We start from the raw sequence: 12,118 nt of genomic DNA, 5'->3' as shown, positions 1-12,118 counted from the left end.
GCGCACATAACAGGCGCACCCCTGCGCTATCAGAACGAGCTACCCCAATGTCACGTCGGAATTCGACGTTTGGATGCAAATGTCACGTCGGAATTCGACGTTTGGATGCGATCTCACGTCAGAATTCGACGTTTGTCCATAAACGTCGAATTCTGCCGTCTGCCGTGTGAGACCAGGCTGATTAGAGTTAGTAGATTTGTGACAGCCCCCCAGTGTGTCTGAATTGGAGTCCTAGTATACTGTACTTCCAAATGGTTTAGCATGGGGGGTCAGGTTCAGTACTAGATTTGGGCCGAGGTCCAATAGTGTCCTTCTTGTGATTTTTTTGTTTTTTTAAAGTGATTTTTTTTTTCTTCCCTTTCCTAACACCAGGGGAGCCACCCCTCCTAAATTTCGTTGTTTGGTACCTGTACTGTAGCAATGACAATAAAGTCCATTCATTCATACCTACAAAAGGTTTTGTACATATAATCATTTTGTTCATATAATAATGTTGTACACATAATAATTTTGTTCCTATTTATAATAGTTCCTGCAATTTCCTGTAAATGTCTTTATCAATTAGTAATCCACAGTATGATTATGTATTTGTGTATGTTGTTTTTTAAATAATAAAATGCTGAGACAATATTATGACATTCATTGTGTTCTTCATATTTCCAAGACATCTTAAGACCCATGTCAAACTCTCATGCAGTACCACATAACGACACCGGGGGTCGCACGTCAAACTCTCATGCAGTACCACATAACGACACCTGGGGTCACTTGACACAACGGCAGGCGGGGAACATAGGACCCTTTTTCGGAAATATATTTTTTTTGCTAAGAAATCGGGGAACATAGGACCCGGGGAACATAGGGATGACCCCGTGCTACGTAGCTTCGTTCGCCAATAATTTCTCCCGTATCGCCACTGATTTCCCAAAACGATTCGATTCCGATTCACAGCTCCCGGTTCGATTCGATTCACGATTCGATTCGATTCGATTCGATTCCGATTCGATCTAGTTACAATATAATTTTTTTGCTTGAATATGAAAGAGATTCTCCGAACTAATGCTATAAATGGTTCAAGGAACCCTATAACATGTAGCATTGTTAAACATATCAATGAATTGACTCCAAAGCAGTTACATGAATGTACTTTTTATTTACATATGACTTTGCTTTTGTCCAGCTCATCTCTATCGTCACATTTTTAAAATCCAAAATGCACCCAGACATCTGACTTTAAGCCTGGTGGTGACTTGAGTGTCCCTGCCATCGCCATGTTTTTAGATTTTAGTGTTGAGACCTCACGTTGCGTGAGATATGATAAATTCTTGTAGCGCGAGATCTGGCCACGAGATGTCGTTGCGGGTTGAAGCTTTAAGCAAAAAAAAAAAAAAAAAAAAAAGATCGATCTCGGGATTTATGAATCGATAAATCGCTCATTTAATGAAGATCGATTCAGAATCGGGAAATCGATTTTTTGAACCCAGCCCTAGTTCCAGCTTGATTAATTTCCACGTAAATAGATGTGGTTGGACTGATTTCCTTGCAGGACAAGCTAATCACATTTTTAAGACATTGCACCTAATTTTTTAGAGCTAATAACTTAAATGTAAGACCTTTTTAGGCCATATAAATCGGATTGCTGGATTTTAGACTAAAGCCCAATGCACACGGCCACGATTTTGTCGCACCGCCGAACATTCGATTCTCAATTCTTTGAATTATTTCAATTGGTGTGAATGGATAATCGAATGTTGTCGTGCAATAAAATCACATTGCACGCCGTGTGCATTGTCTCATTCAAAACAATGGAATCGAATTCGGCGGTGCCACAAAATCGGGGCCGTGTGAATTGGGCTTAAGGCTTTTTAAGACCAGCGCGGGAACCCTGGAAAGTATCAGTATTATCATTGAGGGGAAAATGTCACAATACCTCACAAGCTATCATCAATAATTACATGTCACTACACTAGGTACAGGTGAGGGAAGAAGACTGTAAATTCGCATTTTTATTACTGGAAAGATTGGCGAAGGGCGGAGGAAGCAACAAGGACATTTTATATTTTGAAGTAAACCGAAATGATCGCCGAACAAGCATAAGAGCCAACTAACAGATAATAGCTAAAAGCTAGGCTAACAGGCATTGTGGCGATCAGGCAGCAATAACAGACTCGACAGCATTGCTGCGGTCAGTCATCAGGAAAAGTTGATCGATGACCAGAGGATGGTGATGATGCAGTACGTTCAACAAAAGCAGGTTACATGCACCGGTCCAAACATAAAAACATTAGTGTGAACATACCAGAAATCTGCCAGGAATATGGTGAGAGTATCACTCATGGAAATATCAATGCTTCTTCTGTGGATTGGCGGGGAAACTTTTGTCTGAAAGAAAGGACTTCCGTTTAAGTGCCCGCCCTAAGCGATCACTCGGATCGACACTGGCCAATAGGGACGTGCGTTACTTCTTTCTGCTGTAGGTCCCGCCCTGACTGTACTCGGAACTGTTTTGCAAATCTCATGTTTTGCAAATCTCATGTTTTGCAAATCTCATGTTTTGCAAATCTCATGTTTTGCAAAGCTGTTGTTTTGCAAACAAATATTTTAATTTAGCAAAAGAAAGTTGAGCTTTGTAAACAAATGTTTTGGAGTTGAGAACAAACAAAAAATATTACAAAATTTGCAAATCTATGTTTTTGCTTACAGATCTATGTTTTTGCTTACAAAGTGGATTTTTTTTCTCACAAAATATTTCTTTGCTTTTGATTTAATTAGGCTCAAGTTAAACTCCATAGCAGATCAGGTCATGAATTCACTGCAATTTTTGTATTCCATATTTATTCTGAAAATCAGCAAAAAACTCATCATTAATCAGATTCTAAAGTGACTCCATTCCACTTGTTTTTTTTATTACTGCAACATGAATGTCCTGCTACTCTATAAAATCAAAAGTTAGTATTACCCCAACATTTGACTATCAAGATTGATTAATAAATGTACAGTAGGTACAGTTATGAAGGAAAAACACACAATGTTGAGTTTTTGGTATGATATTTCACTTGTTACTGCTGTAAAAGCACCTAGACTGGCCTGAAAAGCGTACTTCCCCACAACCCCCCGTCCCCAAACATGTTGGTCCTGCAGGGAGATATTGCACATGTCGTTTCCTTTCTAGCGATTACAACAGTGTCACACAGGACTACCTCCCTCACTCAGGTCATCTGACCCCTCACCTCCCTAACAAGGCTTAACAAGAGAGAAACACATTTCATACATTCATAGATCACAGCTCTCAACTTGACAGAAACTACACATAACAGATCATGTGATAGAAGTCATAATTGAAACAACCGGTGCGTCCCAGCAGGCTTCCCTCTCCTCCTCGTCTCTGTTCTTATCTCTCCTCCTCGTCTCTGTTCTTATCTCTCGCTGCTCAAAATATGTAGAAGGAGAAGGCCAGAGTTGGGTTACTCCCCTTAAATATGTAGAAGGAGAAGGCCAGAGTTGGGTTACTCCCCTTAAATATGTTGAAGGAGAAGGCCAGAGTTGGGTTACAGAGTTGGGTTACAGAGTTGGGTGACTCCCCTTAAATACCCTCCAAATCAATTTTGAGAAGGAAGGAGACGAGGACTAGAGGAGAGACTTCTGGGACTCCCGCACTTCACAACACTCAGATGCCCTAAACACCTTTTAAAATATACCATATGTCGCCTATATTGGAAACAAAGAAGCTCACACATTATTTATAGATATAGCTAGATAATGAATACTGACAAACAGAAGTGTCAATAGAGTGGCACTCGTCTCTTAGCTAAAACAACTGGATTATGAAGCAGCTCTAAGCGTTGTGGTGGTTTAAGTGGAAATCGCCTACACACCTGGGTGGACAACTCTAGTCTTTCAGCGATGCAATTCAAAGGAAACAGCGTTATCGTGGCTATAGAGGAAGTATCAAATGTGTAGTCATCGGTGAGGCAGAGGTTGTCTTGGCACTCAGGGTAGGCTGTGTCGTTGAGGAAGGGAGGAGACTGTCGCATGCAGGAGCAGACTGACAGGAGCCAGGGCTTCCAGCCTCTCATGATGGCTCTTTTATCCCCAATACGTCTCCACTTGAAAAATTGCTGATGTCACCGAGACCCCCGAAGTCATCGTAGCCCTTTAGAAGGATTGGACTGTTTTTAGCCGGGTAGGCGGGGTTATGTTGTTGCTGCTTCTGGATGGTTTTGGTTGGCTGTGTGTGGAGTCCCTGGAGTCATAGCTCCGTGGGAAACAGGAAGCGGGGTGATTTAGGAGTAAGAGTCACCCTGGCCTCCTCCTCCTCCTCCTCCTGCCTCAATCTTCCTAGCGGCAGGCCCCAGCTCCACCTTACACACTCTCTGGGCAAACTTCAGGGAGCACAGGGTCTCCCCCACGTTACTGTCCAGGGCAGACACCTGGACAACAAACAACACGATGACTGACCACCTCCAGAGAGAATCTAACCACACATCTTACAGAGAACCTAGGGGGACCTGTGTACTGATCCAGTACATCTCAAATACTCATTACTCATTAATACACAGGATGTATTAGTGTGGATGTATGGTTAATATAAATATATATATAAACAGTATATATATATATATATATATATATATATATATAATCTGTAAGTATTTGATAAATATAAATGTATATATAATCTGTAAGTATTTGATTCATGTTTGATGTACAGTGTGTATATGTACCTGCACCACCATGGCTGTCTTGTTGCCTTTGCCCAGGGAGTCTTGCAGCAGGTAGGTGAGGCGGGAGTTCCTGAAGGGGATGTGTGTCTGTCGGCCCCTCAGGGCCTGGATCACGTCCCCCAAGGCCAGGAGGGAGCGGTTGATGTTCTGGGCCTCTTTCAGCCTCTCTCCCTCCGCCCCAGACTTCCACACACGCTCAGAACCAGCCAGGTCCACCAGGTTCAGCTTGCCTACAGAGTAAATACAGTATGAACTAAACCTGAGCCTGACATGTCTAGTTTGATTTATTATTCATAATAATGTATTATTATTATAATGTATTATTATTTGTGTAGGTCTTTTTAAGCCATAGTTAATGCAGTAATATGGAGGAGATCATGTTCAGTGTGTATATTTGACCTGTATGCTACTGCAAAAAGTAATATCTAAGTAAGAATAACTTAAATCAAGGCTTTGTATCCAGACAAATGTACTTGTTTTTAGTCTGTACTAGTTTTAAGATGTATGTGGGTTCTTTGAGACTAGATATTTTTTACTTGTTTTTTGGCAATGTTTGAAATGTTCCTGTTCTGTTGCCAGATAATTTAGTAATATTTTCCCCATTTTATAGCTTTTTTTTCTTGTTTTTGAGAGCTGATTTTTTGCAGTGTGTGACTGACCTGTGGTTTTGGCCCCGCTGGCCAGGTCTGTGCCCAGCACAGTGATGCACAGCAGGGCGTGAGAGCGTTGCAGTGTGTGACTGACCTGTGGTTTTGGCCCCGCTGGCCAGGTCTGTGCCCAGCACAGTGATGCACAGTGTGTGACTGACCTGTGGTTTTGGCCCCGCTGGCCAGGTCTGTGCCCAGCACAGTGATGCACAGTGTGTGACTGACCTGTGGTTTTGGCCCCGCTGGCCAGGTCTGTGCCCAGCACAGTGATGCACAGTGTGTGACTGACCTGTGGTTTTGGCCCCGCTGGCCAGGTCTGTGCCCAGCACAGTGATGCACAGCAGTGTGTGACTGACCTGTGGTTTTGGCCCCGCTGGCCAGGTCTGTGCCCAGCACAGTGATGCACAGCAGGGCGTGAGAGCGAGAGCTGTGCTGGTTCATCTGGGTGCCGAATGTGATCCTGTTCCGACGGGCCTTTGCCAAAATCTGCCAAAACAACAAAATCCATTATTTTTTAAATATAATATTTTATTAAATTTGCACAACAGAACAATCAGACAGCACAGGTATTGTCAAGTTACAAAACAAAACAAACAATGGTTAGCATACATGGGTTGCATTAGTGCACTGCACATACATGACACATCAAACACAACAGAATCATGTCAAAGGCAAAGAGACTACAAAAGCAAAACAAATGACTATGATTTATTTGTGAAAACAAATCGCGGGAGCCCTTTCTGCAGTAGGTCAACTAATTCATCAGGGAGATAATCAAGAAAGGTTTGCCAAATATTATAGAAAAAGTTGTCATTCCCCTTTAATGTAGCACTGAGGCGTTCCATAGGAAAGACCTTAAAAGTTTCTTTGTACCACTGTGTGACTGTGGGGGGTTTCTCCTCGGTCCACTGGAATAGGATGCATCGCCTCGCTAGAAGTTTACTCATTAAAGTCAACCGTCCAGTGGAGAGAGGGAGCTGCCCCATAGCTATATTCAGAATAAACAAGCCTGACTCAGCCCCAACCGAAGTGTGGAATACCGAGCTAAGTTCCTTAGCAATGTTTTTCCAGTATCTGGATATCAAGGGGCATTGCCAGATACAATGAAAATAATATCCTACATCTTTTTTGCACTTCACACAGAGAAATCTGGGGATTAATTTTGTTTAGGAAGTGGGGAGTGCATTGTAGTCTGTGTAATATTCTGTACTGACTCTCTCTGAGCCTATTGCAGGTGAATATTTTCTTAGCAGATTCAAAAGCATCTGACCACATGTCGGCATCAAGTTCAACCTCCAAGGAAGATATCAATTGAGCTTTTCATTGATTGGCCTGTTGGGAATGATAGATCAGGGGCCTCATTTCTAGAAAGTACTTAGATCAAATTTTGATCTTACCCGTGTCGTACGTAGAAAACCATGTCAATGTAGTGATTTATACAATTCCAACGTGAGTCGATTTGACCGTGGAAACGATCGTAGCTCTACGTCGGGTATTGACCTTGCGTACGCACATTACCTACTGGTTATGCAGAGTTATTACAGGCATGTGAGCCGCACTGCCTACTGTAATTCATGCAAGTGGCTCGTAATAAAATTAACGATGTTGTTATCAGCCGAGAAAATGAGTTTAATTCAAGATTTAAAGGGAACTGATGTTTATGATTGTATTTCAGTCTTTCTTTATATCCCTCCGGAGCTGTCTATCTCCCCTTCAACATGCCTAGTGCGTTCCACAACGGACCTTGCCCGGCCACGCGCTAAATTATACTGGAGTTTCTCCGGTGTCTGGGAGTTCGCAAAGGGAGTTCGCAATCATGTTTTCAATGTCACCTGATAAGAATAAGACCATTATATTATTACAGTATAAGCAGCACTCGAGTTGAGGGGGGATGAGGGGGAATGGCATCCCCCCTGAAATAAAAACAGTCAAAATCGTCCCCCTTCTAAAACGGCCATCCCCTCTTTCCATACTTTATGTCATTATATCAATGAACGTGGTATTACTGCTATTTCAAGGTGTGAGGGGGCCAGACCCGTCACCAGGGCCCAGTCTTAGGGTGGGCCAATGAACTGCATGGGGGGGCACAATTATTATTAACTATTTTATATAATCCGATATGCTATGGTATTCGTCATGCAACACTGACAGGTGGCAGAGGCTAAATTGGACACGTAGCCTACCGATGAAGAATAGACCTAAAATGATCAGAATGCAGCAAATAACATAACAATAAACACAGGCGAAGCTGGTTTATTACAAGGCCTTGTCGACCCGAGTAGGTCTAAGCTAAAATTATTTGAATGCAAGTTACTTTATAGCGTGGAGAGGCCAAGTTGTGCATTACAATGCGCACAGGTCAATAATTGGCACCAACCCGGCACACTTACAAGAACAAGAATTAAATAAATGCCAGGGATAGCCTACGTAACTAAAATTAGGAGACTGGCACGCAACCAGTGCACTTCCAAAAGGGATACAGTATGACCGACCGATCGTGTGATCATCACATTAAAACCACCCATCTACAGCAAATAGGATCAGCCAGATCCTCATCATTGAACACGTGATACACAAAGCACATTAAATATAGCATAACCGTGCAAACAGCTCATCTCTCCAGTTGAAAAAGCTGTCGAGAATACAACTAGCAAAACATCACCACGGCGGGTGCTCACACACACACACACACACACACACACACACACACACACACACACACACACACACACACACACACACACACACACACACACAATATTAACGTAGCCTGAATTCGCTCTCTCGTCTCCTCCCGGCTCAGAAAAGAAGGAGGCGGCGTTTTTCAGTGCTGAATCTTCCACTCATCCTTGAGCTTGTGGCTGAGGTCCTTTTCGAAGGCAAGAAGCTGAATCAGTTGAGCCTTGCACTTGTGCAACATGCTGCGCCGGCGATGCTCAGAGAAAACATGTTTAAGTGTTGAAAAATACTTTTCACAAGTCGCGGTAGACGCTCCCAGAGTTAGGGCGAGTGTATAAGCTTGGATGATAGTTGGCATGGCCTGGAACAGCTGTCCCCTACTGTCTCACTATCTCCTCTGTCACAAGTTTGCTCATCATTTCTATAATCTCGTTTTGGATTACTGGGCTGGTGTAGCGTGCATTATGTGGAATTGCTTGTGTGATCTTTGCCAGTTCTGCATCTTTACGCATGGTGTACTCGAACAGCGACAAGCCCAACGGAACCATGGTCATCGTCTAGCACACCGGCAAAACCACAATTATCTCCACGTAGGGGCAACTGATTGACCACTAAAAACTCGAGCATATCAATGATAGCTGACATGTAATATCTGTTGCGTGCCAGCTGTTCGGAGTTGAGAGTGGAAATCTCCCTTCCCGTCTCTTTACGTTTTACAGAATCCCTCCACATTGCTTCACAGGCTAAATGCTCCTTTGAAAGGGCATGCTTATTTAAGCCCTTGTTTGTTTCAACGGCATGTTTCCAGTCATTAAATCCCCTAATGGAGAAGGTTGCATCAGATGATTTGAATTGTCTACACGCGTAGCAAAACGCGGCGTCCTTTTTCATAGAAGACTCAAGCCAGTCCCTGTTCCTATACCAGCTAGAGGCGAATTATCGTTTTTTTTTGCACCAAACATTCTGACTGGATATTTGGTCAAAATAAGCTGTTTAGGCTGGTCCATCCCAAGGTCATCCGATGGCTCCACCACTGAACCAAGATGAACACTAGTCGTCGGGGGGCTAGCAAGGCTAGTAGTAGCCCTAGCCCTAACAGTTGGGCTAGTAGCGAAACTCACCTCGCTAGTAGTCGCCGTCGGAGTGCTAGTGTCAGGCTGCCCACAGTCGCTAATGCTGGTGCTATGTCCATCGGGGTTGGGTGCAGCTGCACCTTTCGAGGATTTACGGGTAATCCACTTTCTTATATCCATCTTTATTCAAAAAGCTTTATCCATCAAAAAGCGCAGATTTCACTCAACTGCTCAGTGCCCGCCTCATACAACTGAAATGGCGGTAGCAGCAGCGTGCGTCACGTGCAACTTTCAACTTTCAACTTTCAAATGATTGGTTGTCACTAGAATCCCGTCCAACAAAATGAAAAACACACTATTGTTTCTCAATTTTAATGTCTTCATTTAACATAAAATATGAATAATTTTAAATATATAAATATATTTCTTTATTTTAAATGGTATATCTGTTGGGGGGGCACCAGCACGTCTGTGGGCGGGCCCGGCCCCCTGAGGCCCGCCCATAGTGACGGGCCTGGAGGGGGCACGCACACATGCAATGACATTTTTACCAAGTTACTGACACTGAAGTCACTGACGCTGAGGAGATGCTAAAATTGTCCTCATATGATCAAATCCACCACCTCCCCTGATTTTCTTTTACAACTTGAGTAGCCTACTGAGTATAAGCGCCTGGTTAGTTGTCATGATCAAACGTTACAAATGCAACTTACCGAGAAGCCACCCTTCTCTGCCCTCTCCCACTTCCAGACGAACGCCTACCCTATATTATAGCACTTGGCTTAATTCAGCCGCTATAATTGAGCCGCAGCTTTCATGTGACGTCACAGCACAGTGGAAACGCCCACCTGACGGGCAAAAGGCACTTTTTGCGGGCAAAACCCACGGGCAAAACCCACTTTTTGCGGGTTAATAACTTTGATTTCCCGTGGGTTAGGAAAATAATTCCAACGTGTCCGGAAAGAGAAGCCAGGGAATCCAAAAGTTTTTGAATGGAGTCGATCCTCCACTCCTATCACCGTGGACACAGCAAGGAGCGAATTCCCGGATATAAATATTCCCTCGCCCCGCTAACAGCGGGAGTTGGGAGTTTCGTCCAGCAGCGGTAGAACTCCCGGTTGATCGAGTTTCATATTAAAAGTATATCTTCTTGGGGTGTCAGCGAGGTGGTTAAGGGCTCAAAATGACCGTATACTGATGGTGAATTTAGCAATAATAGTCTCGTGTTTGTACCACCTCCATAATCGGTGTTATTCACGGACAAAGCCGGTCAAGGAAGCACCTTTTGCGGGTTAATAACTTTGATTCTCCGGGGGTTAGGAAAATAATTCCAAGGTGTCCGGATAGAGGAGAAGACATGGAATCCAAAACTTTTTGAATGGAGTCGATCCTCCACTCCTATCACCGTGGACACAGCAAGGAGCGAATTCCCGGATATAAATATTCCCTCGCCCCGCTAACAGCGGGAGTTGGGAGTTTCGTCCAGCAGCGGTAGAACTCCCGGTTGATCGAGTTTCATATTAAAAGTATATCTTCTCGGGGTGTCAGTGAGGTGGTTAAGGGCTCAAAATGACCGTACACTGATGGTGAATTTAGCAATAATAGTCTTGTGTTTGTACCACCTCCATAACCGGTGTTATTCACGGACAAAGCCGGTCAAGGAAGCACCTTTTGCGGGTTAATAACTTTGATTCTCCGGGGGTTAGGAAAATAATTCCAACTTGTCCGGATAGAGGAGAAGACATGGAATCCAAAACCATTTGAATGGTGTTAATCCTACTCTCCTATCACCGTCGTGTATCTTGATAGTTCTTCATGGGTGAGGTGGTCTAAATAGTAGGCAGCCGGTAAATTGTGTCCACTCGCCATGTTGCGCGATGTTGCTATGATCCTTTTTGCCCGTCAGGTTGGTGGTTGCTAGGGAAGAAACCACGTGACTGAAAGCTATGAATACAAACCTCATTCACCTGCGTTCATTTGACCTGCGTTGGTATTTATAGAAGGAAGCACGTACGCAATTTTAAACCATCGCAGTCCGTTTTATAAATAATGCTTACGTCCGTTTAGAAAAATGTGCTTACGTGAAAGTCAAAGATGACATTCAAGTACTTTTTTTATAAATGAGGCCCCAGATTTGACAAAATGTCTCACCTGAAGGAATGCAAAAAAAGTGATTATGAGGTATTTCATTTACTCTGAAGTTGTGAGAATGACATGAAACTATCACCTTCGAACAAGTCAGCGAGAAGTCTTAGTTGCTTTGAGTGCCAGTCTTCAAATATACTCCAGGAGGGAAAGCTTTATTTTGAGATATAGGTTGTAGTGCTGATGAAAAACATCTCCGGCGTTTTATTTTAGCTGTTTACCAAAACATCTTCAAGTTACAGTCATATAATGAATATGGGCTTAAAGTGCAGACTCTCAGCTTTAGGGTAAGGGTATTCACATCCAAATCGAAGGAAGGGTTTAGGAATTACAGCTCTTTAATATGTAGCTCCCTCTTTTTCAAGGGACCAAAAGTAATTGAACAATTGACTCAAAAGCTGTTTCATGGGCTATTCCTTCATTATTTCTTTATCAATTAAGCAGGTAAAAGGTCTGAGTTGATTCCATACGTTGTATACGCACAACATGCAGTCAACGGAGCTCTCAATGCAAGTGAAACAGGCCATCCTTAGGCTGCAAAAACAAAACAAAAATCCATCAGAGAGATAGTGGGAACATTAAAACTTTTCGAAGGCAAGAAGCTGAATCAGTTGAGCCTTGCACTTGTGCAACATGCTGCGCCGGCGATGCTCAGAGAAAACATGTTTAAGTGTTGAAAAATACTTTTCACAAGTCGCGGTAGACGCTCCCAGAGTTAGGGCGAGTGTATAAGCTTGGATGATAGTTGGCATGGCCTGGAACAGCTGTCCCCTACTGTCTCACTATCTCCTCTGTCACAAGTTTGCTCATCATTTCTATAATCTCGTTTTGGATTACTGGGCTGGTGTAG

At 43.2% G+C, this 12,118-nt stretch overlaps 1 protein-coding gene across 1 annotated transcript in view; it reads right to left on the bottom strand.

The window, feature by feature from the left end:
- Positions 1–4,283: 4,283 nt before the first annotated feature.
- Positions 4,284–12,118, bottom strand: part of LOC308166910 (kinesin-like protein KIFC3) — a gene marked incomplete at both ends in the record, with an annotated part of 46,988 nt that continues 39,153 nt past the window's right edge. Inside the window, 3 exons of the mRNA XM_080541235.1 lie at positions 4,284–4,430; positions 4,725–4,954; positions 5,728–5,857. Of these exons, the coding sequence (XP_080397361.1) occupies positions 4,284–4,430; positions 4,725–4,954; positions 5,728–5,857 (507 nt within the window). The remainder of the gene's footprint in view (positions 4,431–4,724; positions 4,955–5,727; positions 5,858–12,118) is intronic.

Source organism: Nansenia antarctica, assembly GCF_963989245.1.
Source record: "Nansenia antarctica genome assembly, chromosome: 10".
In the NCBI taxonomy this organism is placed as follows: Eukaryota; Metazoa; Chordata; class Actinopteri; order Argentiniformes; family Microstomatidae; genus Nansenia; species Nansenia antarctica.
Note: the sequence above shows the minus strand (reverse complement) of the source record. Positions and strands in the feature narration are given on the sequence as shown.